The following is a 16053-nucleotide window of genomic DNA, read 5'->3' on the forward strand; positions in this document are numbered from 1 at the left end:
CTCTGCGGTTGATGCGATGACTGATTTTGTTAATGCCTTTAAGAGGGTTTCGGATGATTTCTTGGATAAGCAAAATATACAAGGTTATTGTGATACTATAATCTATAATTAGTATAGATGTTGGAGTTTATAGTTTATGTATACTGTATGTGAGTGTATAGATAGGTTGGTATACGTATGTGTGTATATGTGCACTGGATTCATTTGGAGGGGTTGAACTTGATGGACTTTGGTCTTTTTTCAACCCAACTTAACTATTTTTTTAGACATCTGTAATATTTGTTCTGTTCAGCCACAACTCTCATGTATAAACTCACTTTTGTAGCTGTGGTTCTTATACTGTATTAGGTTAATGCACTCATGTTGTCATGTCTTCTCTAGGTCAACGATTACAGGGATGACTCCACCACTACGTTCTGTTGTTGGATCTATCATTAACACATCATCGTTTTAGAACTCCTGCCTATTTGGCAATGGGACAGCTGGCACAAAGCAGGTAAATGTCAGAATATTTGGAACACGTTGTTCTCTGTTCACTGGTGTTTGTCTTGGTTGTATCTAGTTTGCAAATTATTTGGCACAACTCAAAGAGGGAACTGTTGCTTCTAAAAACAAAATCCACTGAACTATAACCCACAATTTTTCTCCTGCTGCAAACGACCATTGCTTTTTTTCAGTTGTGTTTATGGATACAAGCTAAAATCAGCCAATTGTAGCATCTGTCAGTGACTCACAGCACACTTAAAGGAAAACTATACCCCCAAAATGAACACTTAAGCAACAGATAGTTCATATCATATTAAGTGGCATATTAAAGAATCTTACCAAACTGGAATATATATTTAAGTAAATATTGCCCTTTTACATCTCTTGCCTTGAGCCACCATTTCGTGATGGTCTCTGTGCTGCATCAGAGATCACCTGACCAGAAATACTGCAGCTCTAACTGTAACAGGAAGAAGTGAGGAAGCAAAAGACACAACTCTGTCTGTTAATTGGCTCATGTGACCTAACATGTATGGTTTATGTGGTGTGTTTGTGAGTACAGTGAATCCTACGATCCCAGGGGGCGGCCCTTATTTTTTAAAATGGCAATTTTCTATTTATGATTACCCAATGGCACATACTGCTAGAAAAGTATATTATTATGAAAATGGTTTATTTACATGAAGCAGGATTTTACATATGAGCTGTTTTATGCAATATCTTTTTATAGAGACCTACATTGTTTGGGGGGTATAGTTTTCCTTTAATGGAGTCATTCACGGCCCACAAGTGCAGTTGTGGCAGCACAATTGTAGGCAGGGTTGTTGCAAAAAAAAAAATAATTAAAGGTATTGTTTCCAAAGCCTATTGATGCAGGGGAACAAAGGATGCTCAACAGTTTCTACAGTGGTCTGTGTCAATAGAGACAGTGAACTTATACTTAAAGAAACAGGTGCAGACATTATTTGGATGCTGAACCTTGGAAATTACAACGTTCCAAGATCGAAGATTTTCTTTGTATTGTGAGTATAAAACACAAAATTGCACTCAGAATTGCACTCTGCACACTGCAAAGGCTCTAAAAAAAATCTGAAAATGTTACTCTACTGTGGATCTGTTCCAGTCTGCAGTGCTATACCTGGGAAAGATAGGTATGATGGTGGGACATTCGTTTTTTCACCTGGACCAGTTAATTTTTTTCTTAAAAGGTGTTTGGATTCACTGGGAGTTGCCTGCATCCTTAAATGGGCCCAGTTACATAATTTGGGGCCATCATTTGTAAATTACATCATATACAATTACATCAGCAATTCTGCTCATACGCACCTCTTCTTACAATGCAAAAGGCAAGTAATCACAGTGGAATTATGGTGGGTGTCACCTTGTCTTGCACTGTACGCTGTGTTTATATTCTGTTTGCCCTTTGGCCTGTAGGAGCTATTGTAGTATATGTTCATATAGATTCTTTGGTCTTTGAGTAAGTTTGTCAAGACTTTTCATTTTGGCTCCTGTTTTCATTTTTGTTCTGCTTTGCCACTGCCAATTTTTGTTGAAATTGCTGCACCTTCTTTTGGTTCTGGCTCTTTGTTTTTTTCTTTGTGAACCAACCCCCCCCTCCCCCGCTACCTGTCTATAATATCCTCCACTGTACATATAGAGAGTGATAATGTCCCATCACAAGCACCTTTCCTTCAGATAAAACAACGCCAAGCCTGAACATCTTTAATCAGTTCAGTTGCCCTAGTTATTTTCAGACAGATCACCAGAAATAATAACTTTTTCCAATGACTTTCTATTTTCTATGTGTGACCGTTTTTTCTAATATTGAAGTGTTAAGTGTCATTTTTCACCTTCTGAAGCAGCTCTGGGAGGGGGGGCGCCGACCCTGTAAAAATTGATACATTTAGTTGATACATTTCTTATCTTTGTCCCTGCTGAGCAGAATCTCTGGGTTTCATTACAGGCAGACTGAAAAACCAGACACAAAGATTCAATTTTAAGCTTAGATTTTAGAAAAACAGTAAAAAAATAAATAATGGAAAGTAATTGAAAAAAGTCTTTATTTCTGAGGAACAATCTAAAAACAACTGAATTGGAAGGTGAACAACCCCTTTAAGGACTGGGGCCCAAAACTGCACTGCAAACTCAAGGTGAGACCTCACCAGGGACCCATAAGAAGGTAACCCTTGAGTTAATTCAGTTTTTTATACAAGACAGCACTTTATTTGCTTTAGCAGCCACTGAATGACACTGCCTTGAGTTACACAGCTTATTATCCAAATTCCAATATCCTTCTCAATTAAGGAAACCCCCAACCCACTAACATTTAGTTTATAACTTACATTTATGTTATTTATACCAAAGTGCATCTTTGCATTTATCAACATTGAAACTGTAAAGGTCCGATAACCCTTTATGGGTTGATGTCTGGACCAAGGAGCAAACAGAATTCAGAAGGTCTGATTTGCAGTATTCAAGGGGTTAAGAGAGCTCAAAGTCATATTCAGTCAAAAGGTCGGCAGCAATGAACGTAGTCAGAATCCAGAAAGTCAAGAATCAGGAGATCAAGCCAAAATAATTTAGACTCACCCAGGAACTTCACCTCTAAACCTATGGGGGAAATTCACTAAGATTCGTAGTTGCACCAGGCGCAACTTCGCTGCACTTCGCCGCACTTCGCCAGGCGTAGTTTCGCCAGCGCTCCGCAAATTCACTAAAATCCGAAGTTGCGCACAGGGGTAGCGTAAGGTTGCGAAGTTGCGCTAGCGTTGATTCGCTAAGCAAAGCGAAGTTACACTAGCGATGGTTAATTTGCATACGGCGCCAAATTCAAATTTCAATGGAGGAATACGTAGAATCACTACAAATGCCTGGGAAACCTTCAAAACATCAAATAATTTTTTTTTTACCCTACACATGTGCCCACTGTATAGTTACGTTGCCATGAGTTAGGAAATGTAGGGGGAAGGAGGGGAGCCCCAAAAAAAATTTCGATCTTTTTCAGCCTATCACTCATAATATAGAAAAAACGACAGCGTTTTTTGGGACTTAAAAAAAATGTGAACTTTTTTTGAAGCAATCCCTATCTACTCTATTGCGCTTCGCCTGGTCTGAGGGGGTGAAGGAAGTCTGGCGTAAAAGGTAGCGTTCAGTACAATGCGCGCGTTAGTGAATTTGTGTAGTTACGTCCGTAGCGAAAATTCGCCAGGCGTAAGGGTGCGAAGTAACACTAGCGAATTTACGCCAGCGTTCGTTAGTGAATTTGCGAAGTAACGAAAATGCCCAATGCTAGCGAATTGACGCTAGCGTTAGGTGTTTCTTTGGTCTTGTAGTTTTATATAGTAACTCAACTGTGATTTTAAGTGAGTGAGTTTTTTTTTTTTTCAATTAAATGTCATGAATATTTTGTACAGGTATGGGACCGGTTATCCAGAATGCTCAGGACCTGTTTTTTTTTTTTCCGTAATTTGGATCTTCATACCTTAATTCTACTAGAGAATCATGTAAACATCAAATAAACCAAATAGGTTTTGCCTCCAATAGGGATTATTATATCCTAGTTGGGATCAAGTACAAGCTACTGTTTTATTATTACTGAGAAAAAGGAAATAATTTTTAAAATTTTTGATTATTTCAATAAAATGGAGTCTATGGCAGACGGCCTTTCCATAATTTGAAGCTTTCTGGATCCTATACCTGTATTATAGGTCATTACCTTATTACACTCAACTTTTTTTTCACATTGTGCCTTCAAACTGAAGTAAAACCTTTTCAGTTTATTCTCATTATTGTACAAAAATAACATTTTAATAATTTTAGTTCTAGGCACGAGACAACGCACAGATCTTGTGAACCATAGGAATGGAAGTGAACCCTTCTGCAGAGGTTAATTGAAGGTCCTGTCCTGGAGGTGATTGGAAAGTGAAGTTCTGCAGAAGTTTTGTGAAGAACAGGAAGAGTTCCATCTTAGCCAAATTCTCTCCGGCACAACTTCTTTTACCTGAAAAATTCAAAAGATATGAAGTGAAATCAAGAATGATATCTGGACCATTAAATTGCCAAGCCATAGAGGCTGATCCTTCATTCACTAATTCATTGACTTGGATCTCATCCTCTTTAGTAGAACTAGACTACAAATCTGGTGAGATATATCTGTGAAATGAGGTTTGATGTTTATTGATCATTACAGGAAACCAATACCTTGCGAATGATTTGCTAATTTCTGTGCATAGACTGAAACTGGAACTGGAACAGTAGAGAATGTACCTGCTGAGAAGGGTAGGAACGCCTCATTCTTCACAAAGTTTCCCTCTGAGTCAAGGAAATGTTGAGGGTAAAATTCATCTGGTTTTTCAAAGTAAACCTTATCTCGTAGAACTGAAGTCAGCAATGGGATCACTTGGGTTCCCTAATTGATTTATAATTATAAAAATTTATTTTTGAGCAAAGGAAGTGTTTTACAGGGGAACAGAACAAAAACATTTTGTGGCTTATTTATTTGCATTAGTAAAGACAGATCTCCAAACAAACCTAGACATAATTCAATAGTATATATATTAAATATCATATTATGCATGTATATAGTACCTATATAATCCCTTTTGGCTATAATACATTATTGCAGCTGCTCCCAGGCAGAACCGCATTACATTGGCACTATCTTTTTCAGCTTGTCCCTCACATATCAATAGTAAGATGGTACGATGGTGGCTGCATCTAGATAGAAGATATGGAAAGTGACATTAAACAAAGCTTTCAAAATTCTCACCTTTGGAATAAAATATCCTCTAAAAGTGACATCCTTAGTTGTTGCATGGGAAAGATTAGTAGGCACAATATCTGCAAATCTCTGAATCTCATGGATAACGGCATCAGTATAGGGCATTTGTTTTCTGTGCTCTGTTTGAGGCTGAGCTGATCCAATCACTTTGTTGATTTCATCTTGTACCTTTTCTGTCGTGATGAGCACAAAGTTAATTACTGTTGCTACATCCCAGTGGGAAGTTTTGGGCTGTACAGTGAATATTAAAGCTTGTGGGAGATAGCTATAAACATGCATGTGGAAAGTTACTGAATTAGGAGAAAAAAGGGTAATTTGCAGACAGAAGTGCAAGAGAACTAAGTGACGCAAAAGCATGCTCCATAGTGCAAATTCAGAAAACACCTCTAGGGTCTGGCCGCTTGGGACAGATAAAAAAAAATCAAGTTCTAGGTGCAGACCATAGTGTTGAGAGACACAAACCAGAAAACACCTCTAGGGTCTGGCCACTTGTGCCAGATAAAAAAAAATCAAGTTCTAGGTGCAGACCATAGTGTTGAGAAACACAAACCAGTCATTACTTTGTGCCCTAGGGCAGGAGGTAAGTACAGGTCCCCATCACAGGTTGCATCCTCTACCTAACTTGTACACTTAAATGATGTATTGGAATGTCTGTCTGCCTCCCACCCCTCATGAATACAGCACTGCCAAACATAGGTAGCTGTAAGACGTGCCGGGAGATTGTTGAAATCCCTTACCTCCCGGCACTTCTCTCCTAGACTGACGGTGCGCATGTGTGCATGCATGCGACACGTCCCTGACGTCATGACGTCACCAAGGGGCGTCGAATTTGAATTTCGGCACCAAATCTTGCATAAAAAGCTACTCCTCCATTTTTGAAATGCCCAAGCTGGCTTCAGTTTATCTGTTCCTGTTCAAGCGCTTATTTTCTCTATTGATATCCTGGTTTTGACTACGTTTATTGCCCCCTGCCTTGAACTCTTCGTCTGACCTTGACTACGCCTTCTCTTCATCCCTGCCAGTACCTCGCTCCTGTTACGCACCACCTTGTTGGCTTCCACAGCAGAAAGCCCGGGGCCCAAAAGGAACACCGGAACCCTCAGGTTTCACCTGTGCATCCTAAGGTACCATTCACTACACAAGGTTCCTAATAACGAGATTGTTACAGTAGCAATGTATTCTTGAGGACAGTCACAACTCATTGTTCTCTGAAATGGAGAGCAGTGTCTGCTGAAATTCATTTAACTTGGAGGGCAGGGTTCAGTGTGCAAAAAACATGGTAGATTGCACCATTTGTTTTGCTTTGCATGCTGCCTTGCACATTGTAAATGCCCTTTAGATTGTATGACCCCATACACATGAAACTTGTGTCCTGATTTAGCCATCACCAATTATATGTATGTTATTATTGCCTTACTTTGAATTTCCGGATATTTCATCATTATCAGGAGGCTCCATCGAAGAGTGGTTGAGGTCGTCTCCATGCCAGCAACAAATAAATTGTCTACCAGTGATGTTAGATTCTGATTGTGAAAAAACAATCCAGGATTGGGCTTTTCCTGAAATGTACGGGATGGATATTAATGGTCTTCAACTACAAATATGAAGGTTTCACAACAATTTATGTTAACATAGAAATCAACTTACAATGAAATAAGAAAATATAAAGAGTATGGGTAATGTTCCAGCGAAGCCAAGAGCTTTTCTGAATCCCTAAGACCATTAAAGGGATCCTGTCATCGGAAAACATGTTTTTTTTCCAAAACACATCAGTTAATAGTGCTACTGAAATCCATTTCTCAAAAGAGCAAACAGATTGTTTTATATTCAATTTTGAAATCTGACATGGGGCTAGACATTTTGTCAATTTCCCAGCTGCCCCTGGTCATGTGACTTGTGCCTGCACTTTAGGAGAGAAATGCTTTCTGGCAGGCTGCTGTTTTTCCTTCTCAATGTAACTGAATGTGTCTCAGTGAGACATGGGTTTTTACTATTGAGTGTTGTTCTTAGATCTACCAGGCAGCTGTTATCTTGTGTTAGGGAGCTGCTATCTGGTTACCTTCCCATTGTTCTTTTGTTTGGCTACTGGGGGGGACAAGGGAGGGGGTGATATCACTCCAACTTGCAGTACAGCAGTAAAGAGTGATTGAAGTTTGTCAGAGCACAAGTCACATGACTTGGGGCAGCTGGGAAATTGACAATATGTCTAGCCCCATGTCAGATTTCAAAATTGAATTTAAAAAAGTCTGTTTGCTCTTTTGAGAAATGGATTTCAGTGCAGAATTCTGCTGAGGCAGCACTATTAACTGATTCATTTTGAAAAAAAAATGTTTTTCCCATGACAGTATCCCTTTAAGTTGCATTGCATGAATTTTAAACGCTTGTTATAGAAGAGAATGGAATTTGGCTGCTCGAAGTATGAAAAAATTGAGCGATTGGGGTTGTCCCTTAATTTTATCAAGTTTTCTCCAAATCCGATGAATTCGAGTTATTTTAAATCTGGGATGGAAGTTTTGGTCGAGATAAAATCGGATTTTAGTAAACAACCCCCTTAATGTTTTAAATGCGCACACACCATTTGATGACTATTTGTGATATTTTGGAGCAACTATTTGGCTAAGTATTTTCGGAGCTATCTGGAGGTACAAAACTAGTTAAAGAATAAATGTATCATACTTCGATGAACACTAGAGTATACAGTATCAGCACATACAAAACGGTAAAGAGAAATCAAAATGTCGTTTTTTATCCTTTTGTACATTAACTTACTAACTGCGTTTACCTCTTTTTGCTTGACAAGGAAGATATCAATAAGATCCCTTTGGTCATTTACGTCCAGCTGAGCCTTGTGTTCAGTAAAAGTATCCTTGATAAAATTTTGTAATGTCTCCGAGTTGCCCAGAATTGTTTGGTGATTTCCAGGTAACCAGCTCATCACAGATGGAAATGCATTGTACATCTTGGAGAAAAAATAACTGTTATTGTAGTTTTTCGATTAAAAAACAAGATTAGATATATATGATGTGTTTTGAAATGTATCAAACTTTCAGGAAGCCTATCCATTGTATTATATGCTAAAATTATTTTGTAAATTTGTTTCATAATTAACATTGCATTCTCTACACCTATGTGAACAAAGTAAGTACCCCTCTTAAAAATACATATTTCATATTAAAGCATAATTAAGAGCAAGTAGTATAATAAGCTAGTCCTCACCAAGGTCAAATATTTTCTCTCTTTCTCTCTTCAAGGCTTTTCGGTGAAAAGCACAAAAAAATTGCACATTCCAGGAACCCTCCTCCCCCCCAAAAAAGTTGGATGATTCAGGTTTTAACTCTATTTAATTGTGTTTTTACCCAAATCAATTAAATCAAGCTTTTTTTATTAATAAATGTGGTGAAATTGGGTATGGGAGTTTGGTAGTGTTTTTTAATTTTTTTTTTAATTTAAATGATGAGATAAAATCGGATTTTAGTAAATTACGCCTGAAGGGGTAGATTTATCAAAGAGTGAATTTTAACTCTATTTAATTGTGTTTTTACCCAAACCAATTAAATCAAGCTTTTTTTATTAATAAATGTGGTGAAATCGGGTATGGGAGTTTGGTAGTGTTTTTTAATTTTTTTTTTAATTTAAATGATGAGATAAAATCGGATTTTAGTAAATAACGCCCTAAGGGGTAGCTTTATCAAAGAGTGAAGTTAGAGATCTCCACAGTCTGCAGAGTGAAATACCGCCTCTCTCTCCATTCATTTCTATGGGATTTTTAAAGGCGTATTTATCAAAGGGCGATAGTGAAAATTCACCATTTGATAAATACGCCTTTTAAAATTCCATAGAAATAAACGGAGAAAGGCGGTATTTCACTTTGCGGACTGTGGAGATCTCTAACTTTACTCTTTGGTAAATCTACCCCTCAGGGGTAAAAATTGGGCAAAAATCTGAAACCTGAGCCTTCAGGTGGAAAATCAGAAAAATGTGTACAATTTTTTCGGGTTTTTTCCTGCACGGGAAATTTTCAGGAAAATGTATTGATCGATAAGGCAACAAAAAAAAAACCCCTGTGTGGATTTGGTCAGAGTATTTTTCAGAAAATTCTGAAATAAATTTGGACTTTGATAAATGGGCCTTCCTGTATAGATTTTATTATTTTGGTTATGGATTATTTAGAAAAGCCTGTGTTTCTTTTGGCAAATTACTCTTTATTTCAAACATTCATATTGCTGTAATACATACAAAAGAAAACCAAAGTTTATTACCATAACTGAAGGGCTTCCTAACAGCCTGACATTTTGATTTACTAAGCGAATAAGCTTTAAAAGTGTTGGGTCCTGATAATCAAAGCGATGACCAAGCAGTATAGACACAATGATGTTGGCCACTGCACCATTCATTATCAAGGTGTTCTCAAATGGCTCTCCTGAAATGATAACAAAGGGCTGCACAAATGCGCAATGCATATATTTTTCGAGTAAACTGCTGTAATGCATTTGTAATCTAAACATGTATATTTATTACCCAGAATACATAGTCATTTAAAATTGAAAGCTCCATTGAAATTATTAAGTGAAAACATGGTAAAAGGGATTTAGACAGAAAGGGGTCACACAGAAAGGATCAGAAGCACACAGTAGTTGCTACATAAAGCATTTGTGTAACATTTTGAGCATTGTTTTAGCACATTTTTCTTCTCTGGCTTTGTAGGTTGGATTAGCCAGATATGGAATTTTACAATTTATGCAATTTGGTGTGTGCAGAGATTACTGATATTATTTGTTCCAACTCAAGCTCATGATTTCTGAAGCTCTGGACCAATTGGGGAGCTTTTCCTTATTATTTATAGGATTATAGAAGATCCCTACCTTATCCAACATGACGGAACATTTTGCTGTAATTAAAGCTTAAAGGGGACTTGTCACCCTAAGAAACAATTCCAAATTGTTTTCTATCATGTTAGTTGAGCAAAATAAAATTTACTCACACTATATTTATTACTTAAATCTTGTTTCCTTCAGTCTTAGAATTCACAATCATGGAAAACAGACAGGTGCCATTTTGTGACAAAGCACCCCAAAATCTTGTGTATGTGCCAGAATTGGGGACTAGTGATGGGCGAATTTGCGCCGTTTCGCTTCGCCGAAAAATTCGTGAATTTCGCGCGAAATTCACGAAACGGTGAAAAATTCGCAAAATCGCGCCGGCGTCTCGTTTTTGGCGCCGGCGTCCGTTTTTCGTAAATGTTTTTTTTGACGCCGGCGAATTTTTGCCGCGCAATTTTTGCGGACGTTTCGCGAATTTATTCGCTGGCGGCGAATCGCACAAATTCGCCGCGAATTCGCCCATCACTATTGGGGACATAATGCCCATGCATGGTACCCTACACAGTTATAGGGGCAGATTTACTAAAGGGCAAAGTGACTAACGCTGGCGGCGATTCGCCGCGAATTTTTGCGGACGTTTCGCGAATTTATTCGCTGGCGGCGAATCGCACAAATTCGCCGCGAATTCGCGCCTGGCGAATAAATTCGCCCATCACTATTGGGGACATAATGCCCATGCATGGTACCCTACACAGTTATAGGGGCAGATTTACTAAAGGGCAAAGTGACTAACGCTGGCGGCGATTCGCCAGACCCTAGCGGTCATTCACACTCTATAGCCAGGCGAATTTTTGCTCTGGCGAATGGACGTAACTAAATTCACTAGCGCATCTTTGCTTTGATTGCCGAAGTAATGCTAGCGAAAATTTGCCAACGTTCAGCACCTTGGACGCAACTTTGCATTTTAGTGAATTTAGTGAATTTAGCGAATTTTCGTCTGGCAAAGTGTTGCGATGGCAGCGACGCCATCCCTGGCGAATTTTCGCCGCTTAGTAAATTTACCCCATAGAGTGTGAGGAGGGAGGGGCAATGTAAGGATTGTAGTGACATCTAGGAAGTACTGAATGGAAAGTGAAAGGAACCGACTGCCCCGCCTCTATGCCTGAGTTTTAAATGAGTTTATAAAAGGTACGGATGTTTTAAAGAAAAAAGAATTTCAGTTTCATTTGCAAAGGACTTTCATTATACAGCTTTTTATGTGTGGGTGACAGGTGCCCTTTAACACAGTTACATTTAAAAGTACTGTATTATGACTCTTTAAATCCGATATCTTATAAGGGACGTAGACAAGCATGCAAAAAATAGGACAATTCAGGACTAACCTTTGTAGGATTTGAATGTTTCTACTAAAGAGCTAGTTTCTTCGTTAATTTTGTCTTCTATCGTTTTCTTCCCCATGCCAAGGTCTCTTAATGTTGCAAGAGTAAATCTTCTCATCACTTTCCAGTTTTCCCCATGAGAAAAAATAATTCCTGTATAGAAATAATACAGACAAAATGAATGATCTGAAATCTGAGATTATTTACCAAGATGCATTTTAAATGTGATTACCATATCCCTTTGATCTTTTCCTAGAAATAGTTATGTCAGCTCTCTCCGCAAACTCCTCGGCATGGTTAACCAGCGCGTCTTTCACCGTGTCATACCCGCAAAGAACAACAACCTTCTCTGTACCGAGATGAAAGCTGAATACTGAGCCATACTTCTTATAGAGCTGTAAAGTGAGAATTTATAGGCAATTAAAAGTTTACAATTCCAATCTTCATAGTATGTCATTTTATAGTCCATTAACTACGTTGTATATGCAATACCCTTTTCTCTTCTAAGTCACCTAATGACCTCATAATGTAGGGGAATTCAGATCCAGAAACCAAAACACAGTTGACAATTTAGTAACTGTCTCTGATCACTGCACTGCTCCTTAAAGGTTTTTTTTATAATTAATTTTGAAATCTGACATGGGGCTAGACATATTGTCAATTTCCCAGCTGCCCCAAGTCATGTGCCTTGTACTCTGATAAACTTCAATCACACTTTACTGCTGTACTGCAAGTTGGAGTGATATCACCCCCTCCCTTTCCCCCCCCCCCAGCAGCCAAACAAAAGAACAATGGGAAGGTAACCAGATAACAGCTCCCTAACACAAGATAACATCTGCCTGGTAGATCTAAGAACAACACTCAATAGTAAAAACCCATGTCCCACTGAGACACATTCAGTTACATTGAGAAGGAAAAACAGCAGCCTGCCAGAAAGCATTTCTCTCCAAAAGTGCAGGCACAAGTCACATGACTGGGGGCAGCTGGGAAATTGACAATATGTCTAGCCCCATGTCAGATTTCAAAATTGAATATTAAAAAATCTGTTTGCTCTTTTGAGAAATGGATTTCAGTGCAGAATTCTGCTGGAGTAACACTATTAACTGATTCATTTTGAAAAAAACATGTTTTCCGATGACAGGATCCCTTTAAAAAATCTCTTCTGCAGTACCTAATAAAACATATTTTTTTCATAATATAAATATTATGGGGGTTATTTATCGAAATCCGATTTGTTTCAGTTTTTTTAAATAAAAAAAGTCAGACCAATCTAGCATCCACGATGTGACCTTATTTATTATTAAAAAAGCATGATTTGATCTGGACAAACTCAATAAATTCGACTGAACGCCTGAATCGTGTGATTTTTTGTTTTGTTTTCCCCCAGAATCATATGAATTTTTTTGGAGCTTTTTCCCTGAAACTTCCAAATCTCCCATTGACTTATATACGACCTCGACAGGTCTAAGATGCCAGCTTTTTGGATTCTGACTTTTTCCATCCTTGGGGTATAATAAATCTTGAGGATTTTATAGTAAAATATACTTGAATTTTTTGAGTTTTTGGCAGTCGGACTTTAATAAATAATAAATAACCCCCTAATTGTTGAGACCTGAATCCATCTCCAAGTTACTACAGGGTATATGGGAAATTCTGCAGCTTTTTGCAATAAAATTAAAATCAGCCTGAACTAAGGTGAAAAATGTAGAACACAGTGGGGCTCGTGTATAAACTTCGCGCAGGGCAGATTGGTTCGCACACTGAATATATTTGCCCTGTGCATGGTTACATTTATAAAGCTTAACAAGAATGTGCAAACAGAATTGCATTGTTTGTTTTGCAATGTGCAGGTCTATTCAAGCTTTTTAAATATGTCAAAAATCGCAACGCAGATGGCGTTTGAATTACGCCACAACTTTGTTGGCGGAAAAAATATTTGCAAAACAGTTTTGCAAATTGAGAATTTAAGTTACTGTCAACGCTATTTTCGCACACAAAAACCGTGCACAGTGAGCGCACACACGGAAACACTCGTCTCATTTGCGAAAATTTATTCACAATGCAAATTCGCAAAAAACGGAAAGACGGGCAGAGCAATATATTAGCATTCAGGAAAAAGCATGGGCAATGCAACAATTCGCGAATAAATATGCGTGAACTTTATAAATTACCCCCAGTCTGTTTTCCCTAAAGTTAATGATAACCTTCTTGAAAGATGTTTCTTAAGACCCTGTTACCTCCATGTATGTCTTATGAGGTTTCTTCATGTTTATTATATGTAGATTTCCAATGAGTGGTAATGGTTTTGGTCCAGGGGGTACGTTTGATGGGGTTCCCTTCCCATTATATACAAGAAGGCAAATCAGAAGTAGGAAGAGGACAGTTGTTGCGAGTAGAGTGGATGGCTCAAAGCTGAACATGATTAGAAAAACCTGCGATGAGAAGATAGATGCTTAGTGAAATTTTAAAAAAAAATTATACTAATTACTGGATTAACAAACAGACAATATTCTGTGCAACATACTGTATCTGGATAATTTGAACACTTATATACAGTATCTGAAGGGTTCAAAAGATTGGCTAGTGATGGACTAGTGATGGACGAATTTCTCCCGTTTTGCTTCACTGAAAATTTGAGAATTTCCCACAAAATTCACGAAACGGTGAAAAATGTGTTAAAAATCATGAAATCGGTAAGTTCACGAAAAAAATCAAGCAATTCGAACGGTTTCACGAAAAAAATCAAGCAATTCGAACGGGTTCATGAAAAAAATCAAGCAATTCAAACATTTTTGCTAAAAAAAAATAATTAACAATTCGAGCATTTTCACGAAAAAAATCGAGCAATTTGAGTGTTTCACTAAAATCAAGCAATTCTAACATTTTCACTAAAAAATCTAGCAATTTCCTGAAAAAATTGAGCAATTTGATTGTTTTCACAAAAAATCGAGCAATTTGAACATTTTCACGAAAAAATCTTGAAAATCAGAAATTGCTGATTCACTGGTGAATCTTCACACGAGATTCACAAATGTATTCACTGGCGGCGAAACGCGGAAATTTGCCACAAATTTGTGCCAGGTGAATTTATTCGCCCATCACTACATTCTACCAATCTTCAGGCAGCAAAAAAGTGGCTATTCTATTCCGTGGAGATTCTAATGTTACTTCTAAATTTCGTGCAAACACCCAAGTTATGGGGCCAGTGCTAAAAAAATATTGTGTAGAGACATAATTCAAAACTTGGTTGGACCCATCCACCTCTTTGCTAAAATGAAAGATCATACCTGCCTGAAATAGTAGGAGAATGAATTCAACACATCAAGTCAAAGGAAACCTTACACATTAAAAAGAGCAATTTTAATATACAATTATAATTATGAACCTAATGAAAAAAAGTCTTAAAAAAAACCAAAACATTTTCACTTACATGTGATTTCACCAGTACTGTGTGCTGGATTCTCCTCCAAATACCACTTTGCAAAAGCGTTTTATGTTGTATCCAAAAACAATGATTAAAGATTTAGTTTGAGTTGTTGCTTTTTATACAGCCCGGCCTCGTGACCTTTCAGCTGAATTATCTGGTGCCAATTCTGAAATGGTTTTGAAATATTTAGTTAATTAATGGAGACTCCCAAGATGTGCTGAAGTTTAATTTCATAATAAAAGAACAGTTAATATGTAACTATATGGGATCCAGATTGCCCAGTTCTTGCTGGTAATGGCGAATGTATTGCTATGTCAGGATTAACGAAGAAAATGAAAAAGAATAAAACAAAATGTAAAAGCAAACTATTTGATTTATGTACAGATGTTTTCACACATCATCATTTTTAGGGGGTTATTTATCAAGCCGAATTTATCTCAGCAGAAAAATCCAAGCAACTCTGAATTCCCAAATGGACCTTATTTATCATTCAAAAAAATAGGTTTGGGGAAACTTTGGATCTTTGCCCGAAAAGTCCAAAGTTTTCCAACTTAACCACAAATTTCTGAATTTTCTCACTTTTTGGCCCAACATCCCTGAAATCATCAGATATTGATACTGACAGCAGCGGAGACACTGGGACCTTCCCCATTGACTAATAAAGGACCCAGAGAGCTTTGAGATGCCGGGTTTTTGGATTCAGAGTTTTCATACCATCGGACTTTAATAAATCCCAAAAATTTCCGTTTTTTTTAAGGTCCAAAAAAATCCAAATTTTTTAGATTTCGGGTATTCAGAGCTTAATACATAACCCCCCTTAATGTGATCCCAGTTGGACTTATTACAGCAGAGGTTCCAAAATCAGTGAGCCCCTTTGGGTGTCTAAAGCAGTAAATTAGATGGAGGGGTCAGACTGAAGGTCATTTGGAGGGGTATTTGTAATTATTTTTAGATGACCCCCATTTAAAAGTTGGAAAGAGTTAGAAGTAGGCAAATAATTGGAAAACAATAAAAAATAAATAATCAAGACCAATTGAAAAGTTGCTTAGAATTGGGCATTCTATAACATACTTAAGGGGTTATTTATCAAAGTCCGAATTTATCTCAATATTTTCTGCTACAAATAGTGATGGACGAATTTGCGTCGTGAATTTTCCGCAA

The 16053-nt window shown here is 37.6% G+C and overlaps 1 protein-coding gene across 1 annotated transcript; it reads right to left on the bottom strand.

Moving 5' to 3' along the window:
* Positions 1-4242: 4242 nt before the first annotated feature.
* LOC108717225 (cytochrome P450 2C15) lies at positions 4243-15582 on the bottom strand. Its single transcript, XM_018264082.2, has 10 exons — positions 14896-15582; positions 13703-13897; positions 11698-11860; positions 11469-11618; positions 9526-9686; positions 8049-8225; positions 6684-6825; positions 5255-5439; positions 4753-4894; positions 4243-4486 (listed from the first exon to the last, which is right to left on the bottom strand). The coding sequence occupies exons 2-10, from the start codon at positions 13883-13885 to the stop codon at positions 4308-4310; spliced, it is 1482 nt and encodes a 493-aa protein (XP_018119571.1). The 5' UTR covers positions 13886-13897; positions 14896-15582; the 3' UTR covers positions 4243-4307.
* Between the last annotated feature and the right edge of the window lie 471 nt (positions 15583-16053).

Source organism: Xenopus laevis, chromosome 5L (genome assembly GCF_017654675.1).
Source record: "Xenopus laevis strain J_2021 chromosome 5L, Xenopus_laevis_v10.1, whole genome shotgun sequence".
Taxonomy (NCBI): domain Eukaryota; kingdom Metazoa; phylum Chordata; class Amphibia; order Anura; family Pipidae; genus Xenopus; species Xenopus laevis.